General features: G+C 58.9%; 10 protein-coding genes across 10 annotated transcripts; 4 read left to right on the top strand and 6 right to left on the bottom strand.

Moving 5' to 3' along the window:
• Positions 1–232: 232 nt before the first annotated feature.
• On the top strand, positions 233–1,805 carry PG998_010463 (uncharacterized protein; the record flags this gene model as incomplete). The annotated part of the gene is made up of 3 exons (XM_066877279.1): positions 233–1,030; positions 1,057–1,641; positions 1,719–1,805. The coding sequence occupies 3 exons, from the start codon at positions 233–235 to the stop codon at positions 1,803–1,805; spliced, it is 1,470 nt and encodes a 489-aa protein (XP_066726333.1).
• Positions 1,806–1,889: 84 nt separating this feature from the next.
• PG998_010462 (uncharacterized protein) lies at positions 1,890–2,525 on the bottom strand (the record flags this gene model as incomplete). The annotated part of the gene is made up of 1 exon (XM_066877278.1): positions 1,890–2,525. The coding sequence occupies one exon, from the start codon at positions 2,523–2,525 to the stop codon at positions 1,890–1,892; it is 636 nt and encodes a 211-aa protein (XP_066726332.1).
• Positions 2,526–3,228: 703 nt separating this feature from the next.
• Positions 3,229–3,882, bottom strand: PG998_010461 (uncharacterized protein; the record flags this gene model as incomplete). Its single annotated transcript, XM_066877277.1, has 1 exon — positions 3,229–3,882. One exon carries the CDS (start codon positions 3,880–3,882, stop codon positions 3,229–3,231), a length of 654 nt encoding a protein of 217 aa, XP_066726331.1.
• A 755-nt stretch (positions 3,883–4,637) lies between these two features.
• On the top strand, positions 4,638–6,391 carry PG998_010460 (uncharacterized protein; the record flags this gene model as incomplete). Its single annotated transcript, XM_066877276.1, has 5 exons — positions 4,638–4,962; positions 5,039–5,122; positions 5,184–5,470; positions 5,537–5,761; positions 5,819–6,391. 5 exons carry the CDS (start codon positions 4,638–4,640, stop codon positions 6,389–6,391), a joined length of 1,494 nt encoding a protein of 497 aa, XP_066726330.1.
• A 340-nt stretch (positions 6,392–6,731) lies between these two features.
• On the bottom strand, positions 6,732–8,658 carry PG998_010459 (major facilitator superfamily transporter; the record flags this gene model as incomplete). The annotated part of the gene is made up of 3 exons (XM_066877275.1): positions 6,732–7,750; positions 7,785–8,528; positions 8,598–8,658. The coding sequence occupies 3 exons, from the start codon at positions 8,656–8,658 to the stop codon at positions 6,732–6,734; spliced, it is 1,824 nt and encodes a 607-aa protein (XP_066726329.1).
• A 1,313-nt stretch (positions 8,659–9,971) lies between these two features.
• PG998_010458 (uncharacterized protein) lies at positions 9,972–13,201 on the bottom strand (the record flags this gene model as incomplete). Its single annotated transcript, XM_066877274.1, has 3 exons — positions 9,972–12,854; positions 12,915–13,007; positions 13,082–13,201. 3 exons carry the CDS (start codon positions 13,199–13,201, stop codon positions 9,972–9,974), a joined length of 3,096 nt encoding a protein of 1,031 aa, XP_066726328.1.
• A 1,043-nt stretch (positions 13,202–14,244) lies between these two features.
• PG998_010457 (WD40-repeat-containing domain protein) lies at positions 14,245–16,228 on the bottom strand (the record flags this gene model as incomplete). The annotated part of the gene is made up of 4 exons (XM_066877273.1): positions 14,245–14,566; positions 14,613–14,721; positions 14,783–15,380; positions 15,446–16,228. 4 exons carry the CDS (start codon positions 16,226–16,228, stop codon positions 14,245–14,247), a joined length of 1,812 nt encoding a protein of 603 aa, XP_066726327.1.
• Positions 16,229–16,967: 739 nt separating this feature from the next.
• PG998_010456 (phosphopantetheine adenylyltransferase 1) lies at positions 16,968–18,199 on the top strand (the record flags this gene model as incomplete). The annotated part of the gene is made up of 2 exons (XM_066877272.1): positions 16,968–17,052; positions 17,106–18,199. The coding sequence occupies 2 exons, from the start codon at positions 16,968–16,970 to the stop codon at positions 18,197–18,199; spliced, it is 1,179 nt and encodes a 392-aa protein (XP_066726326.1).
• Positions 18,200–18,549: 350 nt separating this feature from the next.
• PG998_010455 (uncharacterized protein) lies at positions 18,550–19,522 on the top strand (the record flags this gene model as incomplete). The annotated part of the gene is made up of 2 exons (XM_066877271.1): positions 18,550–19,116; positions 19,223–19,522. The coding sequence occupies 2 exons, from the start codon at positions 18,550–18,552 to the stop codon at positions 19,520–19,522; spliced, it is 867 nt and encodes a 288-aa protein (XP_066726325.1).
• Positions 19,523–19,746: 224 nt separating this feature from the next.
• PG998_010454 (uncharacterized protein) lies at positions 19,747–20,773 on the bottom strand (the record flags this gene model as incomplete). The annotated part of the gene is made up of 3 exons (XM_066877270.1): positions 19,747–19,902; positions 19,928–20,367; positions 20,560–20,773. The coding sequence occupies 3 exons, from the start codon at positions 20,771–20,773 to the stop codon at positions 19,747–19,749; spliced, it is 810 nt and encodes a 269-aa protein (XP_066726324.1).
• Between the last annotated feature and the right edge of the window lie 702 nt (positions 20,774–21,475).

Below are 21,475 nucleotides of genomic sequence, written 5' to 3'. Positions count from 1 at the left end.
CGATGGGGACTCGGCAGTTACTCACCAGTATAACCTTGTGATCATCGTTCGTTCTAAGCGGCTCTCATGACGTGTAGGGTGGTTGAGATGGCTATCCAAGGCACGAGATGGGGGAGGGGAGGGGGTTAAGCGTTGCATAAAACGCGACGATGGTCCGGCAGCAATGGGGGCGCATGTTCTCGTGGCAATGCCGTTCTAGAGACATTGCGTTGCGCAGCTCTTCTTCTCCAAGATGGCCAACTCAGCCCACCTCCACCGGCTCATGCTACTTCTGTGCCTTTTCCTCGGCATCTCTCTCGCCGCCACTTCGTCTCTCTACCCCGAGGACCGGCAATGCGCCACCGCCCGCTACGCCCGCAAGCCCCGCGTCTTCGTGGCCACCGACATCAGCAATGAGCCCGACGACCAGATGTCGCTGGTGCGCCTCCTGACGTACGCCAACGAGCTCGACCTGCAGGGCCTCGCCGTCGTCACCTCGGTCTGGAAGAACGACTCGCTCGACACGGCGTCGGTCCTGACGGTGCTCGACGCCTACGCCAACGTCACGGCCCTGCTCGACGCCCACGCGCCCCCGAGCGCGCCGTACCCGCGCGCCAGCGATCTGCGCGCCCTGGTCCACGAGGCGCACCCGGTCTACGGCCTCGCCGCGCTGGAGCTGCCCCCCAGCGACGCGGCCCTCGCGCTCGTGGCGGCCGCCGACGCCGCCTCCGAGAAGGAGCCCCTGTACGTCTGCCTCTGGGGCGGCGCCGGCGTGCTGGCCGAGGCGCTGCACCACGTGTCCGGCGCGCGGAGCGCCGGGGACGCGGCGGCCCTGGTGCGCAAGCTGCGCGTCTACGCCATCTCGGACCAGGACGACGCGGGCGCGTGGCTGCGGGTCGAGTACCCGACGCTCTTCTACGTGGTGGCGCTGCACGGGTTCAGCGAGTACACGCAGGCGTCGTGGAACGGCATCTCGGGCGAGGTGTTCCGGCACTTCGACCAGGGCGGGCCGGACACGTCGCTCGTGACCAACGAGTGGCTGGAGCGCCACGTGCGGCGGCCCTCCGGCGGCCACAGCGATCTCGGCGCCCACTATCCCCGGTTCGAGTTCATCATGGAGGGCGACACCCCTCCTTCTTCCCGCTGCTGAACAACGGGCTCGGCGATCCGGAGCACCCGGAGTGGGGCAGCTGGGGCGGCCGCTTCCTGCGCGTCGACGCGTCGGGCCGCTACAACGTCTACAGCGACGCGTCGGACGTGGCTATCGGGGTCAACGGCGAGATTTACGTTAGCGCCTTTGCTGGGATCTGGCGCTGGCGGCAGGCGTACCAGCACGACTTTGCCGCGCGCATGCAGTGGACCGTTCAGCCCTCGACCAACTCAAGCGCCACAAAGAGCAATCATGCGCCCGTCGTCGTGCTCAACGGCACTTGCGGGCCCGACGTCATGAAGTTGACCTACCAGCTCGGCGAAGCGGTCGTTCTTGACGCCACCGAGAGTTGGGATCCCGACGCCGACGGTCTGACGTTTGACTGGTTCCACTACCGCGAGGTGACGGAGCGGATGCAGGAGGGCCCTATCACCAAGGTGAGCGAGGACATCGCCGTCAAGAAGCTCGACCAAACTGGAGGTTTGGTTTCGCTGGAACCGCTTAAGAACCAAGTAAGCACAAGTTCTGAAACCCGTCTTTCTACATTTGTAATTTGAGTACACCTGAAGAAGTGCTAACCATGCCATAGACCATGCATATCATCCTTTCCGTCGTGGATGAGAGGGACATGAGCTTGACGACCTACCGTCGCATAATCCTTACCCCTGATTCTTAAGAACACGCGTGACAGAGCAAATAATGAATAAAGATAAGACCATAGGACCGAAAAAGGTGACATTGTCATTGTGTCAGTGCAAGCTTAGATCTTTGATTCAAACCGCCAAACTCCCGATTCCAGCCCGGCAGCCTGGACCAAAACCTCGTGCAGTGCCTCGTCCAGGCCCCTGGCAATGTCATCCACCTCCCTGATCCCCGTCTGCCCCATCGTGCTGCTCGGCCTGGCGTACTCAAACCAGACCCGGTCGGCAACCGCCGGCCCCTCCTTTGCCTGCGTCGACGCGACTACACTCGCTCGCAGAAGTGCGACGCGTATCGGGGCGTACAGCGCCGTCTGTCCGCTGAGTCGCAACATTTGCGCCGCCTTGTGCGGGTTTCCTATCTCGTATTGCACGGCCTCCTTGGTACCAATTGTGCTGCTGCTACTACGACTCTTGTTGTCGCCCTCGTTGGTGGCAGCCGCCGCTTCCGCTCGCAAGATGGGGCCGAAGTCACGAGGTTGCGCGCCGAATCGATTCAGCGGGGGCAGCATCCGAAGCGCTTCACCCGCCGCGGCCAGATTGCCGGTATCTAGATGACGCTGGTAGGTGCGGTCCAGCAGTGGCACGGCGGCTTCGATAGCGTCCTTGGCTTCGTCAAAAGAGCATTTACAGGGTACGATGCAGTGCTCCACGCGTGTTGTCGTAGAGGCAGCGGTTTGGTAATAGCAATATTTCATCTTCGTCTTTTTCGTAAGGTTAATATGCCACAATGAGTTGATCCATCAGCGAGGGGTTGCTGTGAGATGGCTTGAATCAATTGGTTGTGCTTGATCTAACATAATATGTTTGCTGCATGCAGTGTGACCGGCTGACGGCACTCGGCAAAAAACACCCGGCAGAAACGCTCGGCGAAAGAAACACGAGCTGAATAAACGAGTGTTCACTATTGATATAACTGAGCTTGTATGTATTTATATCAAGTGGTATTATAGAATCGCCCGGAAAGGTCCAAACTCCTATCGATGTTTTTACCCCTTTCATGATCGCTTTCCCAGGCAAGCCATATTCCTGGTTCGTACGTCACTTCAATTATAGATTGCGCCCTGCCCTTGATTTAGTGTAACAAGTCTTCTTCGTATTGGCAGGCAGCGATTAAGTATTGAAATAACACAATACATTGGGAGTTCAGAGTGCCGGAGGACGAGAAAACGGAAAAGTGACTCCTCTTTTCTCACCACCCTTATGGCCCATGTCATCCTTAACGAAGCTCGATACTGCTTTGTTGGTAGATAGTAGTTAAGAACTAACCCAGGCTCGGTAACTATCAAACAATGATGCCCATGAACACCATTTCTTAAGAAACAGAACTTTGAGCTTGGCGACAGAACGTGCAGCACAACTTTCAATCTTCTTATCTAATAGAAAGATTATGGTATCTATTTATATGTATCGACCACTATTCATATGATATGCTGCATAGAGGATGTCTGATCTACACCACATCTCAATGCGGCACAGCGCGAAAACTATGACCAAGCTTAGATCCACGCCAGCTGCGACCCTCACCTTCCAGGCACTTTGAGGCTTGTCTTTGCTGGATTCAAATGCTAATACCACAGGTCCGACAAGGGCAAGCTCATTGTCAGTCTTTTCGATTGTGGCAAAGGTGCCATCTCCGACTCTGGCATCCATCATAGCGCCCTCGTCAGCAACGTGTCTCATAGTGACGAGTACCTTGTCGCCCGCCATCGTGTGAACAGTCGCGTTGATCGCCGAGTGCTGTTTGGTGAAGAAGTCCCGGTGGGTGAGGTTGACGATGACCCGACCGTCGCCGGCCGCCTCGACGACCCATCCGTTCTTAATTTCCAGGCGTCCGTGGCGGAAGCCAAGGAGGTGCATGCTGGGGCTGCGGTCGAGAGGCCCTTCGTATAGCTTGCGTCGCACGATCCACGACGTGCCCCAGGTGGCTCCCTCGACATGGAAAAGCGTCTCGTTGGGAGAGCTGTCGGAGGCCACAGCCATCTTTTGAAACATCTGGTCGCCGCAGTGTACCGCGAAGGATGTTTCTTCGCCGCTCATGTGCACAGGGAGCATGATGACTGGGCGCGGTGAGGGGAGTATGCGCCATACTTGGGTGTATCAACGGATCACGATGTTTCTTGAATTATTAGGTTTGAAACCCGAAGAAAGTGAAGAAGCCTGAATAGGCCGCCCAAGTAAAAGTATAATGCGTGGGCTCTGACATCTATAGTAATAGTAGTAAAAAACACTCACGTGACCTAAGGCGGTGCTGTCGTTGACTATGAGGGAGCTGGACTAGCTGGACTAGCTGCTAGCCAATGGGTGATGGCTGTTAATGGTGCTGGAAATAGAAAGTTGCTGGAGGCAGGAGGTTTGGTTATGATAGGTGGCTTACCCCTCGGAGTAGCGCACTTTAACGGGGAAGTGGAAATCATACCCCATAGGCACATCCCAGGGTCAGATCACTCCGGCTCGGCGGCAGGCCCGGTCAACTCTACGACCGCAGGACCAAAGACCCGGCTTATTCATATCGCATCAGGACGGGGTCACCACAAGTGCTTACCTAGAAACTTGAATTTGTAGCCAATCGGTGAAATTCCAAGAGTACACACCTTGTATGTAGACATTTCGGGGCTAGGCTGATTTGTAATAAGCTATATTTAGATGGCGATGAGTAATACCCACTAATCTCATGTAGTAAAACTTGGGAACCGAATCGGAGAGACACACGGCTCAACATTTCACAACACCTTCTCTGTCATTTACCATCTCTCACTCCTGACCGTCTACTCCCACCGGGGGATAATCCAATGGAATACCCCGCCACCATGGTACCGTCGACTCCCTCCACAGGGGCACAGAGCGGCACGGCAGAAAGGCAGAGCCTCGGTCTTCAACGCCTGGCTGCCGTGTGTCCGGACTTCTTTATGGAGAACTTGAAAGACGCTTATCTACCAAAGAACCAGTCGGCCATCAAGTTGTCGTGGCCCAAAGAAGGAAATACCAAGCGCGCAGTGGTGGCCAAGGCGCCAGCCACCAGTAAGTCCTCGCATGACAGCGTCTGCCCCATGTCGAATTCGGATGCCCATATCATCAATGTCACATGTGAGGACATCGCGGTGCAATATCGCTACACGGGCTCAGTGCCAAATGGTAAGTCGGCCATACCTCCAGCTTCACCCACTATCTGGGTACCGCGATGACGCGGAGACTAACAACAGAGCACCAGAATCTACCCATCCCATCTTCCAGGTGCCGTCGGTATGGGATGCGCGGATGTTGGAGACTGGCGAGCACGAGCTTCTAGAGTACTGTGTGTTTGCTACTTTCCCCCTTCCAAACAGTCCAAGGCACTGACCAACACTACTCCACAGTTCAAACCGTTGCCTCGCGGTCTCTACCGACCTTTGGCCAGGATCCTGTCAAGATTGGCCAGATATTACTGAGGATTGCGTATGCGGGCGACGGAACATCCTCCGGCGTAGCCGTGCAGCAAGCCCTGCTCGCCTTCTCGTCTGCGCACCGGCACAGCGTCCACTCGCGCGGCACCGAGTACAAAATCGCGGCGCTCCAGTCCCTGGCCGATCTCTCGGGATGCGAGCTTGGCACCACGGAAGCCGTCCGGCACGTCGCGACCGGGATGCTTCTGTGCTCCTACGAAGTAAGCTATTATCGTTGATCAGTACCCTTGGCTGAGCCGTGTGTACTGACGAGGAGGGTTCGCCAGATGCATCACTCGTCCTGCACCACGGGACATTGGCTCTCGTACCTCTGCGGTATCCAGGAGATCATCCAGCTCACAGGCCTCGACACTGTCCACCAGGACCCGGACTTGGACGTGCTACTGGACTGGGTGTACTACTACAACGTTCTCGCACGCTTCAGTCGCCAGCACTGGCAGAGGGAACAATTTGCTGGGATTCAACTTGCACCAATGAGACGTCATGGGGAGGTAAGTGAAGCAAGACGAGTTCTAGGAGTTTATTTTCTCACTCATTATGTACTATAGGCCTCCGCAGCAGCAACATCGCCTTTGGCATACATTGATCTACTCTCCGAGATGTGTGACGGAGCTGTTGCACCAGCGCCGACAGGGGCATCTCGTGCGCGCATGACGGACCACAGGAACTACCTCGAGATCCTCGACTGGAAGATCAGAAGTCTGCCGATCACATACAGTTTGGAGTCTGGTAGTAACGTTGAGTTGAGACTAGAGCTGTACCGGCTGGCCATGCTGATATACCTGAACCGAGCCTCGGACGATGCGCTGAACCAAGCGGCCAAGACACAGCAGCAAGTAGAGCAAGGCTTCGACATCCTGTCCGGGCTGGAATTCTGCGACCAACAGTTCCCCGTCTTCATCCTCGGCTGCGAGGCCCGGAACGACGGAGAGCGCGAGGCGGTCCTCCGTCTGATACAGCGGACCGAGGAGCACGGGACGTGTCGGGCATTCAACTACGTCAGCCGCTTGCTGGAGGTTTGGTGGGCGCAGAGAGATCTAGGCTCTGATCGCGACCTCAGATACTGGGCCCAGCTTAGCGACGTCATTAGCAGATGCGCGGTGCTGCCCACCTTTGTGTAGGTATGTAAGTAAAGGTTTGAGAGTCAGCTATTGTATGAGGCTTCATTTCTGTTGGGTTGATAGCTCAATATTAAACCGAAAAAATGCAAGAACGTGTATATAAGTAAAAAGGGAACTTCCATTTCTAAAGCACAAAACGCCGCCCGCAATGCCTATCTATGACTGATATCCGTGGCCTGAATAGTTGGCAAAATTTGACATCCTGCCCATTGTGTATATCTCATATGCGTTCAACCAGATCCATCCAGTCCTTCCTCGTGCCATCCCGAGATGCCCCAAGAAACACAACAAAAAAGAAATGCCCAAAACCCAAAACACCGCTCACAGCACCTCTTATCCATCATTCAGCATTCGCCCCATCGGCCGCCGAATGCTGCCGCTGCTGCTGCCGACTGTCCACCTGCACCAGCGCATTCTCAACCTCGACCACGACGAGGTCCCGCGCATTCCGGCTGCGCGGCACCCAGAGCAGCTGCAAGACGCCGAGCAGCGCGAAGGCGGCGCAGCTGAACCAAGCCGCGGCGCTGCCGCCGGCGGCGTAGATGACGCCGGCGAGCGGGGGGCTGAGGGTGCGGGCGAGGCAGCAGCCGCTCATGGCGAGGCCGTTGACGCGGCCGAGGACGCGGGGGCTGGGGGCGGCGTCCTTGAGCAGGATGAGGGCGCAGGGCGTGAGGATGATGCCGAAGAAGCTCTGCAGCACCAGCGACAGGTAGATGGCGGCCGACTGCGGCGGCGACGCCGCCGCGAACGCCGACACGAACGGCATCGCCAGGTACGCCAGCGGGTACAGCGCCACCATCCACATGAAGGACCGCCACACGCCCACCCGGTCCACGAAGGGCGGGAACACGACGCCCTGGATCAGCAGCCCCAGCACCCCGTTGACGGCCAGGTACACGCCCACGTCGTGCACCGTGTACCCCAGCCCGCCGCGCAGGTCGAGGCGGCCGCCGCCCTCGTAGCCCGCGCTCGGCGGGTCGAGCAGGTGCGTCGGCAGCAGCGTGTTGAAGGCCATCTGGTGGTACGAGACGAGCACCAGGGCGAGCGTCAGCATGACGATGGTGAAGTTGAACGCCCCGGGCTCCCTCTTCTTCTTGGACGACGTGGGGGTGCTGGTGCCGCTGCTGGGCGGCGTCGGAGAGGAGGGTTGGATCACCCGCACCTCGCCCGCCGTCGCGGCCGTCGTGGGGGTGCCGTGGCCGACGCGGATCGAGTGCACGGTGCCGAACGAGGACCGGCGCAGGTCGAAGCTGGGCTCGACGGGGACGGGGAGACTGTCTTCGATGAACCGGGGCCGGGACAGGCTGGTCGAGACGAGGGACGAGCGGCGGCGGGCGGCGGTCGCGCTATGAGGAGCGCCTGCTGCTCTCGTCAGGGGCGTGTTCTCATCGACATCCCCCCTCCTCCTCCTCGGCGATGGCGTCGTCAATGCGACGCTGCTGCCGGTAATGATAACGGAAGTCATCATCCGCCAGCCCATCCTCGTCCTCGTCCTCCTCCTCCGCGGCGGCGGCGGCGGCGGCGGCGGCGGCCTCCCGGGCGCTCCGCGGGTTGGTCTCCTCGAGGAAGAAGAGGCCCTGGACGATGGCGAGGACGACGACGGCGACGGCGACGAGGTTGGGCAGCAGGTAGGGGTAGCGGCCGAAGAGGCCGTCGGCGGGGAAGAGGCGCGGATAGAAGCGCGCGGGCTGGGCCAGGAAGCCGCCCATGGCGGAGCCGAGGATGCCGCCGAGGGTCCAGACGAAGGGCTGGGTGGCGTAGGCGCGGGGCTCGTGGGCGGGGTGGCGGACCATCTCGGCGACCATGGTCTGCATGACGCTGACGTTGCCGTTGAGGGCGCCGCCCACGAACCGCGCCAGCAGCGCGACCCAGTAGCGCTTGCTCAGCCCGAACAGCAGGCTCGACAGCGCGACGCCGCCCAGCCCGACCAGCACCACCGGCTTGCGCCCCACGCGGTCCGACAGCGCGCCCCAGCCCATGGCAGTCAGCGCCTCGGCCACGGCGTACGCGCTCACCAGCAGGCCCGCGTAGAAGGGCGCGTCGCGCGCCGCGCCCGCGCCCTCCAGGTCCTTGACCATCTCGAACGTGTAGGCCAGGATCGAGTTGAAGGCGATGGGCTCCGAGAAGCGGCAGATTGCTGGGGGGTGGGGGTGGGATGTCAGCGAGGTGCAACAGATGAAAAAGAATGAGAGTCAATCTTGCTTACCCAGGACTGTCAGCTGTTTCGTCGGGAAGGCATAGGGATCGCGCTCTTTGAGCTGAGACATGATGAGGCGGATGTCTTCTCCTTCTTCTTCTTCTTCGTCTTCTCTAAGCACTAAAACGAGACAGCTCCCGATTACACGAAGAACAAGAAAAGAAAGAGGCCCTTCTAGGTAATTGATATAAGTATAACTAGTATCTGGAACTAGGTCATCTCCGTTACTTCGTCTTTAAAGTTTTAGTCCCACTGCCCGGCCGACGGGCCACTCAGTTATATCCGATAACAAGCTGATTTATGCTGCTCGCTTTCTCCGGAACCGAAAGACAGAGAGGAACGACCAAGCAAGGCAAGGCAAACCAAAACTACGAGCTTCCCCCCCACCATTTCTACAGGATCTTGCAGCGCGAAGAGCGGGGCGCGGGCGCCGATCATATTCGGTGAACCGGTGACGAAACAGCGTCCGGTGGAGATCCCTTTTTCTTGTGGTGGGCATGATGAACCTTGCCTGGGTCTGGTCTGTATACGAACGGAGATGCATGGACAGCCCTACCGACAGAGTGAGAGACGGGCCAGCCAGTCCACTAGAGGTGGCAGAGGGGTTGCATATTCCAGGATAAGCACTCAAGCCAATCGCCTTGGCGGGCGAGCGAAGAGAGGGAGGGTTGGTGGGTGGCTGGCGTGATATCCGCCGGAGTGAATGAATGGCAGGGCGAATAGCAGCGACAGAAAAGCAGCGACAGAAAAGCCGAATATTTAACGAAGCAAAGGCATGGGTACTCTGCTCTAGCTGCTGGTAGGTGCAGTAGCGGCATGGGAACAAGGTAACTGTTCCCATTGGGCTTCAGATAGGGCCCCCTCCTCTCTCTCGTTCTTAGGGTCCTCCTCCGATTTATACTGCATCCCGTACATTCATACATACATACATGCCTCATTCACACTTCTTGCCCTGTCCGGTTACCGGCACTCCCCATCGGCCCTATACCGGTAGGTAAACGGGCCCCAAGTCACAACTGCAGTGGGGAGGAGAGGAGAAAACAGAGAGCAGAGCATCCATCTCGGCAAAAGAATCAATTTGCATTAGTTGTGGTGGCGGTGCGCGCTTCAATCTGCCCATTCCATGTAGCAAGAGTCCGTTCCGAGTCTAACTAATGAGCTATGTTACATGCACTTTTTTTGGAACTCCCTTCTTTTTCTTCATCTCCATCTTCATCCTCATCCTCATCCTCCCATGCGCTCGCTGCTTGCCGCCTTTTCTTGATCTCTCTCATGCCTCGGTAAAATCAGTGTCAAAGCCAATTGTGAATGTGATTATTGTAAAACGCCCCAAACTCCGCCAAGCCCAGCGTACAAGGCCATCATCCACCGAGCTGTGCCAGCCTAATCGTCCTCATATCTCGGCCCGCTGGCGGCAGGCGTTTGTGCTGACCAGGCTCCCGGAGTGGGCGCGTCCACGGCGTAAGAGAAACCGCTGGCCGCCGGAGTAGGAGCAGCCGCGGCCGGGGTGGGAGCGCTCTCGGCCCCCCAACCACCGCCTTGCCAGCCACCGCCGGGCGTGGGCGCGTTCATGGCGCCAGGTGTGGGGGCGCTGTAGGCACCAGGCGTGGGCGCGTTCATGGCAGCCGGCGTGGGCGCTCCGAGGAGACCGGCACCGGGCGTGGGTGCATCGTAAGCTCCAGATCCACCGCTGGCACCAGGAGTGTAGCCCCACGAGTCGCCTCCGCTCGCACCAGGAGTCGGAGCAGCGCCGTACGGCGTCTTGGACCCAGAACCCCAGGGGTCCGACGAACCACTACCGCCATAGCCGGGCGTCTTAGACCCGTGGCTAAAGGAGTCGGGTGCCGGCGTCTTGGAGCCACTAGACCAAGCAGGCGTCCGGCCGCCAGATCCACCGTAAGCTGTGCGGTTGCCATCATAAGGGTTGACCGTTCTAGAGCCATCGGCAGCTGCCCAAGCCGGCGTGCGTCCACCATCGCCATTCCGGTTCCACGCTGGCGTGCGGCCACCCGCACCTCCCGCGCCACCAGCCGAAGGAGTTTTCCAAGCCGGTGTGCGAGAAGATGCCGAAGCCATGGGGGTGCGTCCTCCTGCATTGCTCCAGTCGGGAGCAGCACGATCTCCGCCGGGACGTCCCATACCGAATGCACCAGGCTTCCGACTGTCGTAGTTCTTGATGACATTACCACTAACACTGTCGCGGACTACCACGTCGGTTTTGGCCACGCTAATAATCTTGCTCTTCGTGTGAAGCTCGATACGAGCATGCGTGTCTGTCGTATCCTTAACCCGTCCGAGCAAGCCCTTGTAGCCTCCCTTCTTGATGGTGACGGTTTGGCCGATGAGACGATCACGACCGAACATCTGCTTGGGAGGGCCCATGTTGTTCTTAGCCTCGGGTCGCTTCGCCGCAGGGTTCATCGTGCTCAGATCCGAAGTGTTGGCGGCTGCGTTGATACGACCGCCCTTGGCCGAAATGGTAGCCACATTGCTGACCTTGGACACGAAGATACCCGCGTTCTCATTGGTAGCATTGGTGTGGCAGAAGACAAAGGTGCGATGAATGTGCACAATCTTGCCCTGCCGACCCATACCGCCGTACTCTTTAACCACGTCGTCAGGTCGGATCTCGGCTCCGTTGCGGTCAGCAGCGACGGCAAGCTTACGTCTCGGCAACTTGTTGGCGATCTGCGAAGGCATGACGTGGCGCTTGTCGCCATTTTGGTCCAGAATGACCATCGACTCGCGATCAATCTTGACGATGCAACCAACAGTGGTGGGGTCGAGCTGAACTAAGTCGGTCATCTCGTACTGTCCGAGGGAACCTTGGCCACCAATGTCACTGGCCTCGCGCAAATCTTTGCTGAAGACGGTGATTTCCGTGTTGGTCTGGTCGGTCAAGAGCGTGACCCGGTCCTCCGAGATCTTCACCACCATACCGACTTCTTCGCGGTACTTGCTGCCTCCGATGACCTTGACGTGGTCACCAGGTCGGAATCGCTTGCGGAGTCCCTTGGTGGGCACTTCGATAGTCTGCCCAGCCAGGTCGCCCGAGACGACCTCCATGGTAACGATGTCGCCCTGCACGTTTGTGGCTTTACCCACCACGCCCTTCTGCTCACCATCGTAGACCTCAACGACATCACCAGGAAGGTACATCACATTGATAGTGCTGTCCTTCAGACTGGCCGCCAAGGACTTCAGATCGATGTTCTCGACGCCATCTTCGCCACCAGAGGCGAATTTGGTGACTTCCTCAAGGGTCGGGTTGACGTCCTTGATGGTCAAGTGCTGAATCTTGATATCCTTGACCTGGAAACCCTTCTCGAACTCGTCGCCGTTGTACTGCCAGATGTTGGTTTGCGGGTTGCCAGTGATGTAGCGGGGATGTCTCTTCCGGGCCTCGACCTCGCTGAACAGCTTCTGGGGTGGCTTCGGGCCAGGGCCCATGGTCCGCTTGCGCTTGCCATCGGCGGTCGTGGCCGCGAGAGCGTCGTCGCGCAGACCATAATCCAGTCGCGGGATGAACTTAACTCTGGCCTCCAAGCCATTGTCTGTGATATCAATGACCTGGGCAAGATCGCCAGAATGCTTGGGCGGGCGGCGCAGGCGAACCCAGGCGCCAGGCTCGAGGGTGGGAGTCTTCTGAACGCGCAGTAGGTCAGGCATCTCCTTGATATCGACCAAGAGGAGTTTCGTTCGGGGATACACATTAAGCATGCCGTCGAGCGCCTGGAGGATGTCGGTCTGTCGCTGGGCTTCGACGTAGATGAGGCCCTTCATGACGGAGTTGGGGCCACCTCTCTCGAAGGCGGCCGTGATGCCGAGCTCGTCCTTGGTGCCCTGCTTCTGCTGGATTCTCTGCATGATGGAGAAGATGACCTCGCGCTCCTTGCCTTCCTTGCAGCGAACTCCCCAGATACTTGGATCGTCCACGCTAGGGAGAAGAAGTCTCTGGGGCACGACAGCCGAGTCGTGCATGCTTCGGCCGGAGCGCTTGTTTCCGTACTGCTTCTTGAGACGTTCGGCTTCTTGCTCGAGGTCCATGTCGTTTTCCATCTCCCGTCTGCGGTCGAGCTCGCGATGGCGCGCATCGTCCTCGCGGGCAAATTGCTCGGCCTCGCCGGCCTCTCCGTGCTCGATGAAGCCTTCGTGTTCGGCATCGTCCTCGTCTTCCTCGTCTTCGTCCTCGTCATCGACTTCGGCCTCGAGATCGAAGAAGGCACCGCGCTTGTCCTTCCGGCGGGCGCGTTTGCGACGGTGACCCTGGACAAACAGCATCAGCCACGAGAAGCACAAGGCTACAAGGTTTCACACGGGACTTACCTGTATCTCTTCATCTTCCTCGTCCTCCTCCTCTTCTTCCTCTTCGTCGTCGTTGTTTCCATTCACGTCATCCTCGTCGCCTTCGCCCTCGTCCTCTTCGTCATCGCCGACGTCGCTTTGGGGAGCAGGCAGTCCCTTTCTCGCTTTGCCCGGGGAGAGGACTCGACGTCTTCGTCGTTGTTTCCAGCATTGCCGCCTTCGTCGTCGCTGACGTCGGCGGGCGCAGGGTTGAAGTCTTCTTCCTCGTCGGAATCGTCAGGCTGGTCGTGATCCCGCGGATCGCTCATTTTGACGACGTGGTGCCAATGAGGCAATGAAAAGGCAGGGTCGCGATGATTTGGGGGAGCAGGTTGGCGTTGCAAAGTGAAATGAAAGAAGGAAAGATGATGGAGAAGTGAATCGAGACGCGGCTGGCGTCTTGAAAGAACAATGAATGAGTGGGAGTGGATGGAGGGATTACGGGTTCTTGGACTTTTGTACGGCCAGTCAAGTCACGTCAAAGGCCAACCTTTCCGTCCCGTTGCTGTAGGGGCGTGCTTGGGCTTCGCGGTGCTTGCAAGCTGTGGAATTCCAGGGAGAGCATTAAAGTTGACGGTCTCCAAACTGGAAAGAGACAAGCGCTGATTGGGGTCGTCGGTCTTGGATCAACAGCTGTCTCCGACGTGGGGCTGGTGGGGTCTTGGCCAGGAATACCTCAAAATAACATTGAATGTCCTCTGAACAGATAAAAGCAAGTTTTCAAATAATTTAGGAGATCTGGCTGGGTAAATAGTGCTGACATAAAAGTCAGAAACAAAGTTGGGTTGGGTTGCCGATTGCAGAAGAAAAAGACAATGGCAAATGCTGCAGCAAGCACTCAATTCACCTTCACCAATATCGAGAAATTCAATTGATGCATGACCAGTAAGAACTGCTTTTTGAACAATGAAGTAGATAGGTATCTAGCCAACTCTCCGTCTCCCCCCAAAACTCATGTCACTTCTACATCGCGGCCGTTGGTAGTAAGTATACCCGATAAAGGCTGTTGTTGTACACATGATCAGACTGCCCACTTCGTAACCCTTTTTTTCTCCTGCTTCAAACAGCTGAGCCTGCCTGCCTGCCAACCGGCCTGGGCTTCCCCGTCTTAGTTTTTATCAGTTGGCCGGCCGCGTCCCGCATAAGAGCCCAAACCTTTCCAGACTCTCCGTAGAACCCAGCCCCCATAGAGCAGCAGCAGCGTCTGTCTATATGATCCCGACAACCCGTACTCGTTCAAGCCGTGTCACTGCGTCGCGTCGTTATGTGCCCGATAGATGTTTCGATATGCTAGGTCTGACGTGGCGGGGCCTCATATCTTGACGCCCCAGACACCTCGTCCGCCACTGACACCTAGCCATTCGCCAGCATCCGAGTTGGGCAGAGGCGGCGTCCAGCCCAGGTTTCCAACCTCGTAGTCGCACTGCCAGCTCGCTACCGGCGTCAGGTGCTTGTCGGTCGAGCCGGGGCCGCTGTTGGAAGGCGCGTTGCTGGGCGTGGTGTTCATCAGATCCCAGACCAGCACCATAGAGTCGTCGCCACCCGAGGCGAGCGTTCCTCTCCGCAGAGGCGACCACTCGACGCAGTTAACGGATCCGCCGTGCCCCCCGAAGCTCCAAGAGCGCCTGGCCGGGCTGCCGCACGTCAAGTATCCTGATGACGTTGGAATCTTGCGCGAACGTGGCGAGGAGATGGGTATCATGTGGTGAAGTCGCTAATCTCATCAACGGGGGTGCGTTGGTCATGGTCTGCTGGGCCAGCGTTGGGCTAATTCGTCCACCGGTAGCGTCTAGAACAAAAGCAATGTTAGCAGTCGCATTATGTAGAAAAATAGACAAGTAAATGCCCACCTCGTTCGTCCTTGGCCGTCGGCTCGTAGATGATGGTGCTGTGCTCCAGGCTCCGCAAGTCGAACATGCGCACACTGCCATCTTGGCCACAGCTGACAAACACGTCGACAGTGTTGGCGCAGAATCGCACATCGTAGACCTCTTTGTCGTGCGCAATGAGCTGTGTCTTGGCGGTAAGAGAAGGGATATCCCAAATAGTGCAAGTCGTGTCTATGCTAGAGGTGATGATCAAGCTTGGTGATACCTGGTTCCAATCCAGCGAGGTGAGGGGCGCCGTATGGTCGGGCGTCTTGGAGTTGGAGAGAAGCGCGAGCGGCGTGAGCTTCGTGATGGGCGCGTTGGCGTTGGGCCTGGTGACATTGTTGCCGTAGGAGCTTTGCGCATCCGAGGGTAGCGACCACAGCCTCAGGTGGTCACCCGAGGTCGCCAGCAGATCCGTACTCTGCTTTTGGGACGAGGGCGGTTCCCAGAGGAGCCGCGTGACGGGATACGAATGGGTGGCCTCGGCGACCTTGGTAAACTCGATGCTGTGCTTAGAAGAGCCGGGGGTGTAAATGTCGTTAGGCGTGTTCACAACCTGGGTATCTAGGATTTGGATCTGGGAGGGAGGGGTTCTTGTCAGCAAGCCGAAACGAGGCAATGCAGGGATATTGGGACGCTTACAAAATTGTGACCGTCCTCGAGGTAACTGCCAATGGCCACCTTGCCGGCGCCTTTTCCTTGCGGAGCCCATTTGCACCAGTCGAAGGCATAGAGCGCCCACGGCGCCAAGTAGTTGCTTGTTGACGGTTGCCCGTTGGCAAGTTCGTAAGCGAGGGTGCCGGGTGTGCCATCGGACAGGCTCGAGTCGGCTCGGGGCCTGATGTCGGCCAGGCCTAAGGGAGTGTTGGAAATATTACGTTGCGACCCAGGCGCGCCATACTTGGGGTCTTGAGGAGACATGTATTGCGATGGGCCAGCGGAGCCGCCGGGGGTAGTAGGCGTGTAGGGGGTGAAGCCCGAGGATTCGAAGGGCGCGGCCGGGCTCGATCTCGAGTAGGCGTGGGAGGTAGAGGCGGACAGAGTTAACGAGGGTGGTTTCGAAGGCGACGAGTACTCGGTGGGAGACTGCTGCAGCGGGATGCCGGTCGACATGGTGGGCAGGGTGGGTGCGGTGTTGGCGCTCATGGCAGGTGGGCGGGCGGCGCCTAAGCCTCCAGGCTGCAAAACATTGGGCACCGAGGACTGGGAGTTGGACGACGGGTAGGCGGGGGTGGTGGGTTGGGTGTGGGATAAGTCTCTCGGGGTGGGATGGGTCATGGTGGGAGAAATGTGAAGTTCGTCGTGTTGGGCGGCGTAGCCTCCAGGTGCAGCCGCTCCCGCTCCTGTTCCTGCTCCCAATCCTGCGTTTCCAGCATCGGTCGCGGACTGTCGCGGGGCTCCCGCATAGCCCTGTGATTGGTTCATGGTTTCGTCGAAATGACTCTTGGGTCGAAACTTGGCCTAGGTCCAATAGTAAAGCAGGCAGTAGTGAGTAGCAGCTAGAAATGCTCCGCCGCTGCGCGATGGCAGGCGCGAGCGATTAGTTTCGGGGGAGAGAGAAGGTGGTTGGTTGCTTGGACACGCCGGATGGGGGGAGGTGTTGTTCTTTGGAAGCTGTGATTCGAAGGGCGTCAATCAATTGATTGGAGTCGGGGACGGCAATCGAATATGGCCATGGTAATGGCAAAGGCAAAGGCAAAGGCAATGAAAGCGGTTGGTCGGCTCATTGGTCGCCAAAACACAGCCCCAGACAGCAGACAGCTCCCTAAGCAGCCCCCAAGAGCCTTAACAGTAGCCGACCTCTGTCTACATAATCCAATGCCACCATGCATATCTTCCAATTGACAGGAGGCAACCCAAGGTACTAACAATGAAACCGTACTTCATTGTCCAATGTGCGATGTTACACATTCCGTTTTTACAGTCAGTCATGTCATGTCAAGGCCTGATAGAACGAATGGGCTCATCTCCACTTTAGCCGAAGCAGAGGGGGAGCGATTCGACGTAAGAACGTAACCCGGACGGTCGAACCACCTGTTTGTTTGCCATCACAACTTCGCAACCTTTTCTCAATCCTATTTGACAGTCAAATCAGGCGTCCCCCAAAGCAGACCCCGCCCACAGCCATTGAACCCTTGAATTCGTCTTGCCTACCTAGCCAAGTATGAAGTCAGCCGAGCTGCCTTCGCTGTTGCTCCTGCCGCCCCCTCCCCGGCCCGCCGGCCCACTGGAGCTCAGCGCCGCCTACCGTCCCACCCTCGAGTCCGTCATCGCCAAGCTGAAAGACTCCTCCTCCCCCAAGGGTCCAATGACGGATCGACCCTCATCATCGCGGTGGGTGCGCCGGTGCTCTCGGGCCAGTTCCGGCGCCACAAGTCGCTGGCGTGGCCCGAGCAGCAGTCCCTGCTGGCCGGCCTGTACAGCCTCGTCTCCGTCGTCTGCGCGCGGCTCCGGGTGGCCACCGAGGCGGACGGCGGGCCCGGCTCCGTCGACGCGCGCGTCGTCCTCGTCGACCACGACGCCGCCAAGCGCATTCCCGAGGATTTCAAGCTGGCCATTGAGCCCAACAACACCGTCGTCGTGGATCTGACGACCTTCGTCGCCGCTTATCACCCCTGGAAGCAGATCTTCAGCGTCGGCTCCGAGGCGGGTCATAAGCAACTGTCCACCTATCTGCGCATGTATGAGGGCATCCAGGCTCTCAGCCAGGATCAGCTGATCACCGTCGACGGTGGCCTCACCCTGAATAGCGAACCACTCAATTCTGTCTCAGCATCGCCGACTACAACTCCCCATTCCGTTGTTTGTCTTGGTGGCACTTTCGACCATCTCCATCCAGGACACAAGCTGCTGCTTACCGCGGCCATCCTCCTCCTCAAAGTGCCGGCTGAGGGATCGGCTAAGCCATGCTCTTTTGTTGTGGGCATCACCGGCGATGAATTGCTCAAAAACAAAAAGTACGCCGAGTTTGTGCAGCCCTGGGAAGACCGAGCGATGGGCGTCATCGAGTTCCTGTCGTCGATGCTGGAGCTCCAGAAGCAAGGCTGGAAGGCCGGCGCTGCCGGCCCCAAAATCACCAAGAAGGATGGCGAGGTCACCGCGCTCTTCCGTTCCGGCACCATCTCGGTGTCGTGCGTGCAGATCCAGGACGCCTTCGGGCCTACCATCACCCAGGAGAACATGGATGCTTTGGTGGTCTCGGGCGAGACCAGATCCGGCGGGGCGGCCGTCAACGCCAAGCGAAAGGAGCTCGGCTGGCATCCGTTGCAGATATTCGAGGTGGATGTTCTGAGTGCCGAGGAAATTACAGACGAGCAGCCGACTAAGACGGACAATTTCGCGTCCAAGATCAGCAGCACCGCGATCCGCAAGATGCGGGCTGATTCGCACGTGTGAGGGTCCTCCGGGCAACGCAATGTAACTGTCGGCTGTACGATACTCGATACTGTTAATGACGCTGGTTTCTGTGGTAGAGAATACAATACTAATTCCTCGGAACCCATTAATCCGTTTTCGCCCTCCGATTCTTCTGAGCAAGTCGTGCATGGCATAGTGGTTCGGCGCTCTCCTTCCCGCTCCCTCAAGGTTGCCAGCCAACTGCTACGGACTGCAGTACCCCGAATCTCGCTCTCAGGCACCACACCCCGCATATAAACCCCCTCATCGTCGTCCACGACTCCAACAACACACAACCGCTGCACCCTCAACAATTTCTTCTTCCCCGAACCCTCTCCACTCGAATCGTCATGAGCCACAGCTTCGAGGCCCGCTCCGTCACGACGAAGGACGACGACGCCAGCGAGGTCCTCCAAACCGTCCCGACGTCGCGGACTGACCTGACGGCGCGCGTCCTGCCCCAGATGAAACTGGGCGACGGCAACATGCCCGGCTCGCTCGCCGCGCCGCCGCCCCCTCTCCCCGCCAGCGCGACCCCCGCCGCCCGCGCCGCAGGCCGCTTCCGCGTCGAGGGCAACGCCATCGTGACGGGCGGCGCGGGCGACCTGGGGTTCGCGGCGTCGCGCGCGCTGCTCGAGCACGGGCTGGCGGGGCTCGTGCTGTTCGACACGAACGCCGCCGAGGGCGCGGCCAAGGCGCGCACGCTGCAGGCCGAGTTCCCGCACGCCCGCGTCGGGTTCGTCCGGGTCGACGTCACCGACGCCGCGGCCGTGGACGCGGCGGTGGCGGACGCGGCGGCGACGCTCGGCGGCGGCATCGATGTGCTGGTCGCGTTCGCGGGCGTCGTGGCGTGCCAGCACGCGGCGGAGACGACGGCCGAGGACTGGCGGCGGGTGCTGGACGTCAACACGACGGGGGTTCGTGTGCGCGCGGGCGGTGGCGCGGCGGATGATGGCGACGGGGCGCGGGGGCAGCGTGACGCTGGTGGCGAGCATCTCGGGGCACCGGGTCAACTACCCGCAGCCGCAGGTGGCGTACAACGTGTCCAAGGCGGGGGTGCTGGCGCTGGCCAAGAGCCTGGCGGCCGAGTGGGCGGCGCACGGGATCCGCGTCAACAGCGTGTCGCCCGGCTACATGGACACGGTGCTCAACGAGGGCGTCGGGCTCGACGCGGCCAAGAACGTCTGGCTCAGCCGCAACCCCATGCGCCGCATGGGCCGGCCCGACGAGCTGGCGGGCGCCGTCGTGCTGCTCGCCAGCCGCGCGGGGAGCTACATCAACGGGGCGGACATACTGGTGGACGGGGGACAGACGGTCTTTTAGCGTATCGGGGGTTTCTATGTTGGCAGCTATCGTTCGCGGGGATCGAGTGTGTTCTTTTGCTATGCCGTACAAATTTCACCCATGTTGCAGAGCTCTCTGTGTCCCCCGTATGTCTCTCTTTACCATGAATTGCGCCGCGCCCAATAGCCCGGCCGTTACAAACTAAACTCCAGCGACACCATAACCAAACGCCGTCGTCTTGGGAACCACGTTTCGCCAATTCATCATGCCACCAGAGCACCGTTGTCATTACCCCTCTCCTTGAACCCCTGAAACACGACGTGGCCGTACTCCTTGAAGCCCTTGCCGCCCGAGCTCAGCACCATGACCTGCTCCTTGAAGTGCGGGGAGCCGTGGTACTCGTCGTCGTGCTTCAGCGTCTCCCAGCCCACGTAGATGAGGTACCCATTGCCGCCACCGCCCCCACCGCCGCCCGTCGTCGTGGGTGGTTTCACCGCCGCGGCGACGGGCTTTGATCAGCCGGCCGCCCGCGATGGTCTTGCACCCCTCGACGCGCCGCATGGCGTCGGCCCACAGCAGCCACTCGCCCTCGATCCACGAGTCGTCGTCGTCGTTGCCGTACAGGGCCGTGCTGACGGGGTAGCCCAGCAGCGAGCCCAGGCCGAAGCCGCGGGCCGTCGTCGCGGCGGCGGCGGCGTTGCTAGTAGTAGTGGCGGCGGCGGCGGCTAGTTGTTGGCCCAGATGCACGTGCCAAATCTGGATGTCCGGGATGGTCGGGTGCACCGGGTGCGGCGGCGTCAGGAGGCTCTTGATGAGCGGCAGGACCTCGTCGAGGTAGAGCGCGGACTCGAGGAAGTCCTCGTTCTGCTCCAGGGTTTCTCTCACTGTTGTCTCGTCAGAAGGCATGGTTTAGGGCCAGCTTGACAAGAAGCGATCCGTCTGGGTATCTATTGGTCATGGTCGGGGTGGATGGGGAATGGGGATCGTTGCTTGTAACGCCCATGCAATTCAAATAAACAAAAAAAATGAAAAGAAACATGTTGCATGGGTCGAGGGTACGAATGGAAGAGACGAACCTATGTGTAACTGCACCTTCTTGCTTTCCTCCACCTGCCGGCCCCAGTAGAGACGCAGGAAGCCGGGAGACTCGGCAATCAGCTCCAGCACCTCGGCCCACCTACAGCCGGCCCCGCTCGTCGCATCCTCGAGCGGGTGCTCGACGGGGATGCTCAGGTAGAAGATCTGGGTGACAGGGCTTGCGCTTTCGTCGGTCAAATTCGTTACCGCCATGGACTTGGAAGTGGGCGGTTTCTGGACTTGTTTGGTTGGGTTGAGTGTGGTTCGTGGAGGAGAAGGAGGGAGGAGGGAACCAGCAGGGTAAGTACGTGTTGGATCCTGCACAGGCAGCTAGTTATCACTTCACTTCGTTGTCTGGCTACTTTTGCTGGCGACAATTGTGCAGCTGGTGGCCGGGGGGTTCGGGGAGTCTTCAGATAAGCACGATCACACACGAAGGTAGGCTTCAGTAATGGAAAGCAAGGAAAACGAAAGGAAAACGGAACTCGAAAGCTCTTGTACGGTATGCAAGCTCTAGCGGTATAAATGCATGACGGAATCCAGTGGCCTTTGCTCCTTAGGGGTCGTGAGTTAGTTAGATGAACTGTCAGAGTTCTTTGTTGGCTCGCCGGGGCTAACCACTGCCCACTGGGTTTACTCCCGCGTGCTGCGCCATTCTTGGGAGAGGAGGAGGAGGATCGCTGATGCTTCGTGTCTGTCTGCGTCCAACGTCTCGTGTGGCTCTTACGTGTTTCTCGTACAGCCGTACTCTCTCTCGGTCGGGTGCCGCAGAGAGAGAAAGAGAAGGGGAAGAAAACCCCGCATACGCCGCTCGCTCATCGACGATCCAAATGCTGGAAACGTGATGCACGGGGGAGAGCCAAGAAGAGAAGGAAACTCTGGCGAATCACGATGCTTTTCCTTTTTTCTTTTTGC

Source organism: Apiospora kogelbergensis (assembly GCF_038363985.1).
Source record: "Apiospora kogelbergensis strain CBS 113332 chromosome Unknown utg000007l_segment0_segment0, whole genome shotgun sequence".
Classification (NCBI taxonomy): domain Eukaryota; kingdom Fungi; phylum Ascomycota; class Sordariomycetes; order Amphisphaeriales; family Apiosporaceae; genus Apiospora; species Apiospora kogelbergensis.
This window is presented reverse-complemented; position numbering and strand designations above follow the sequence as displayed.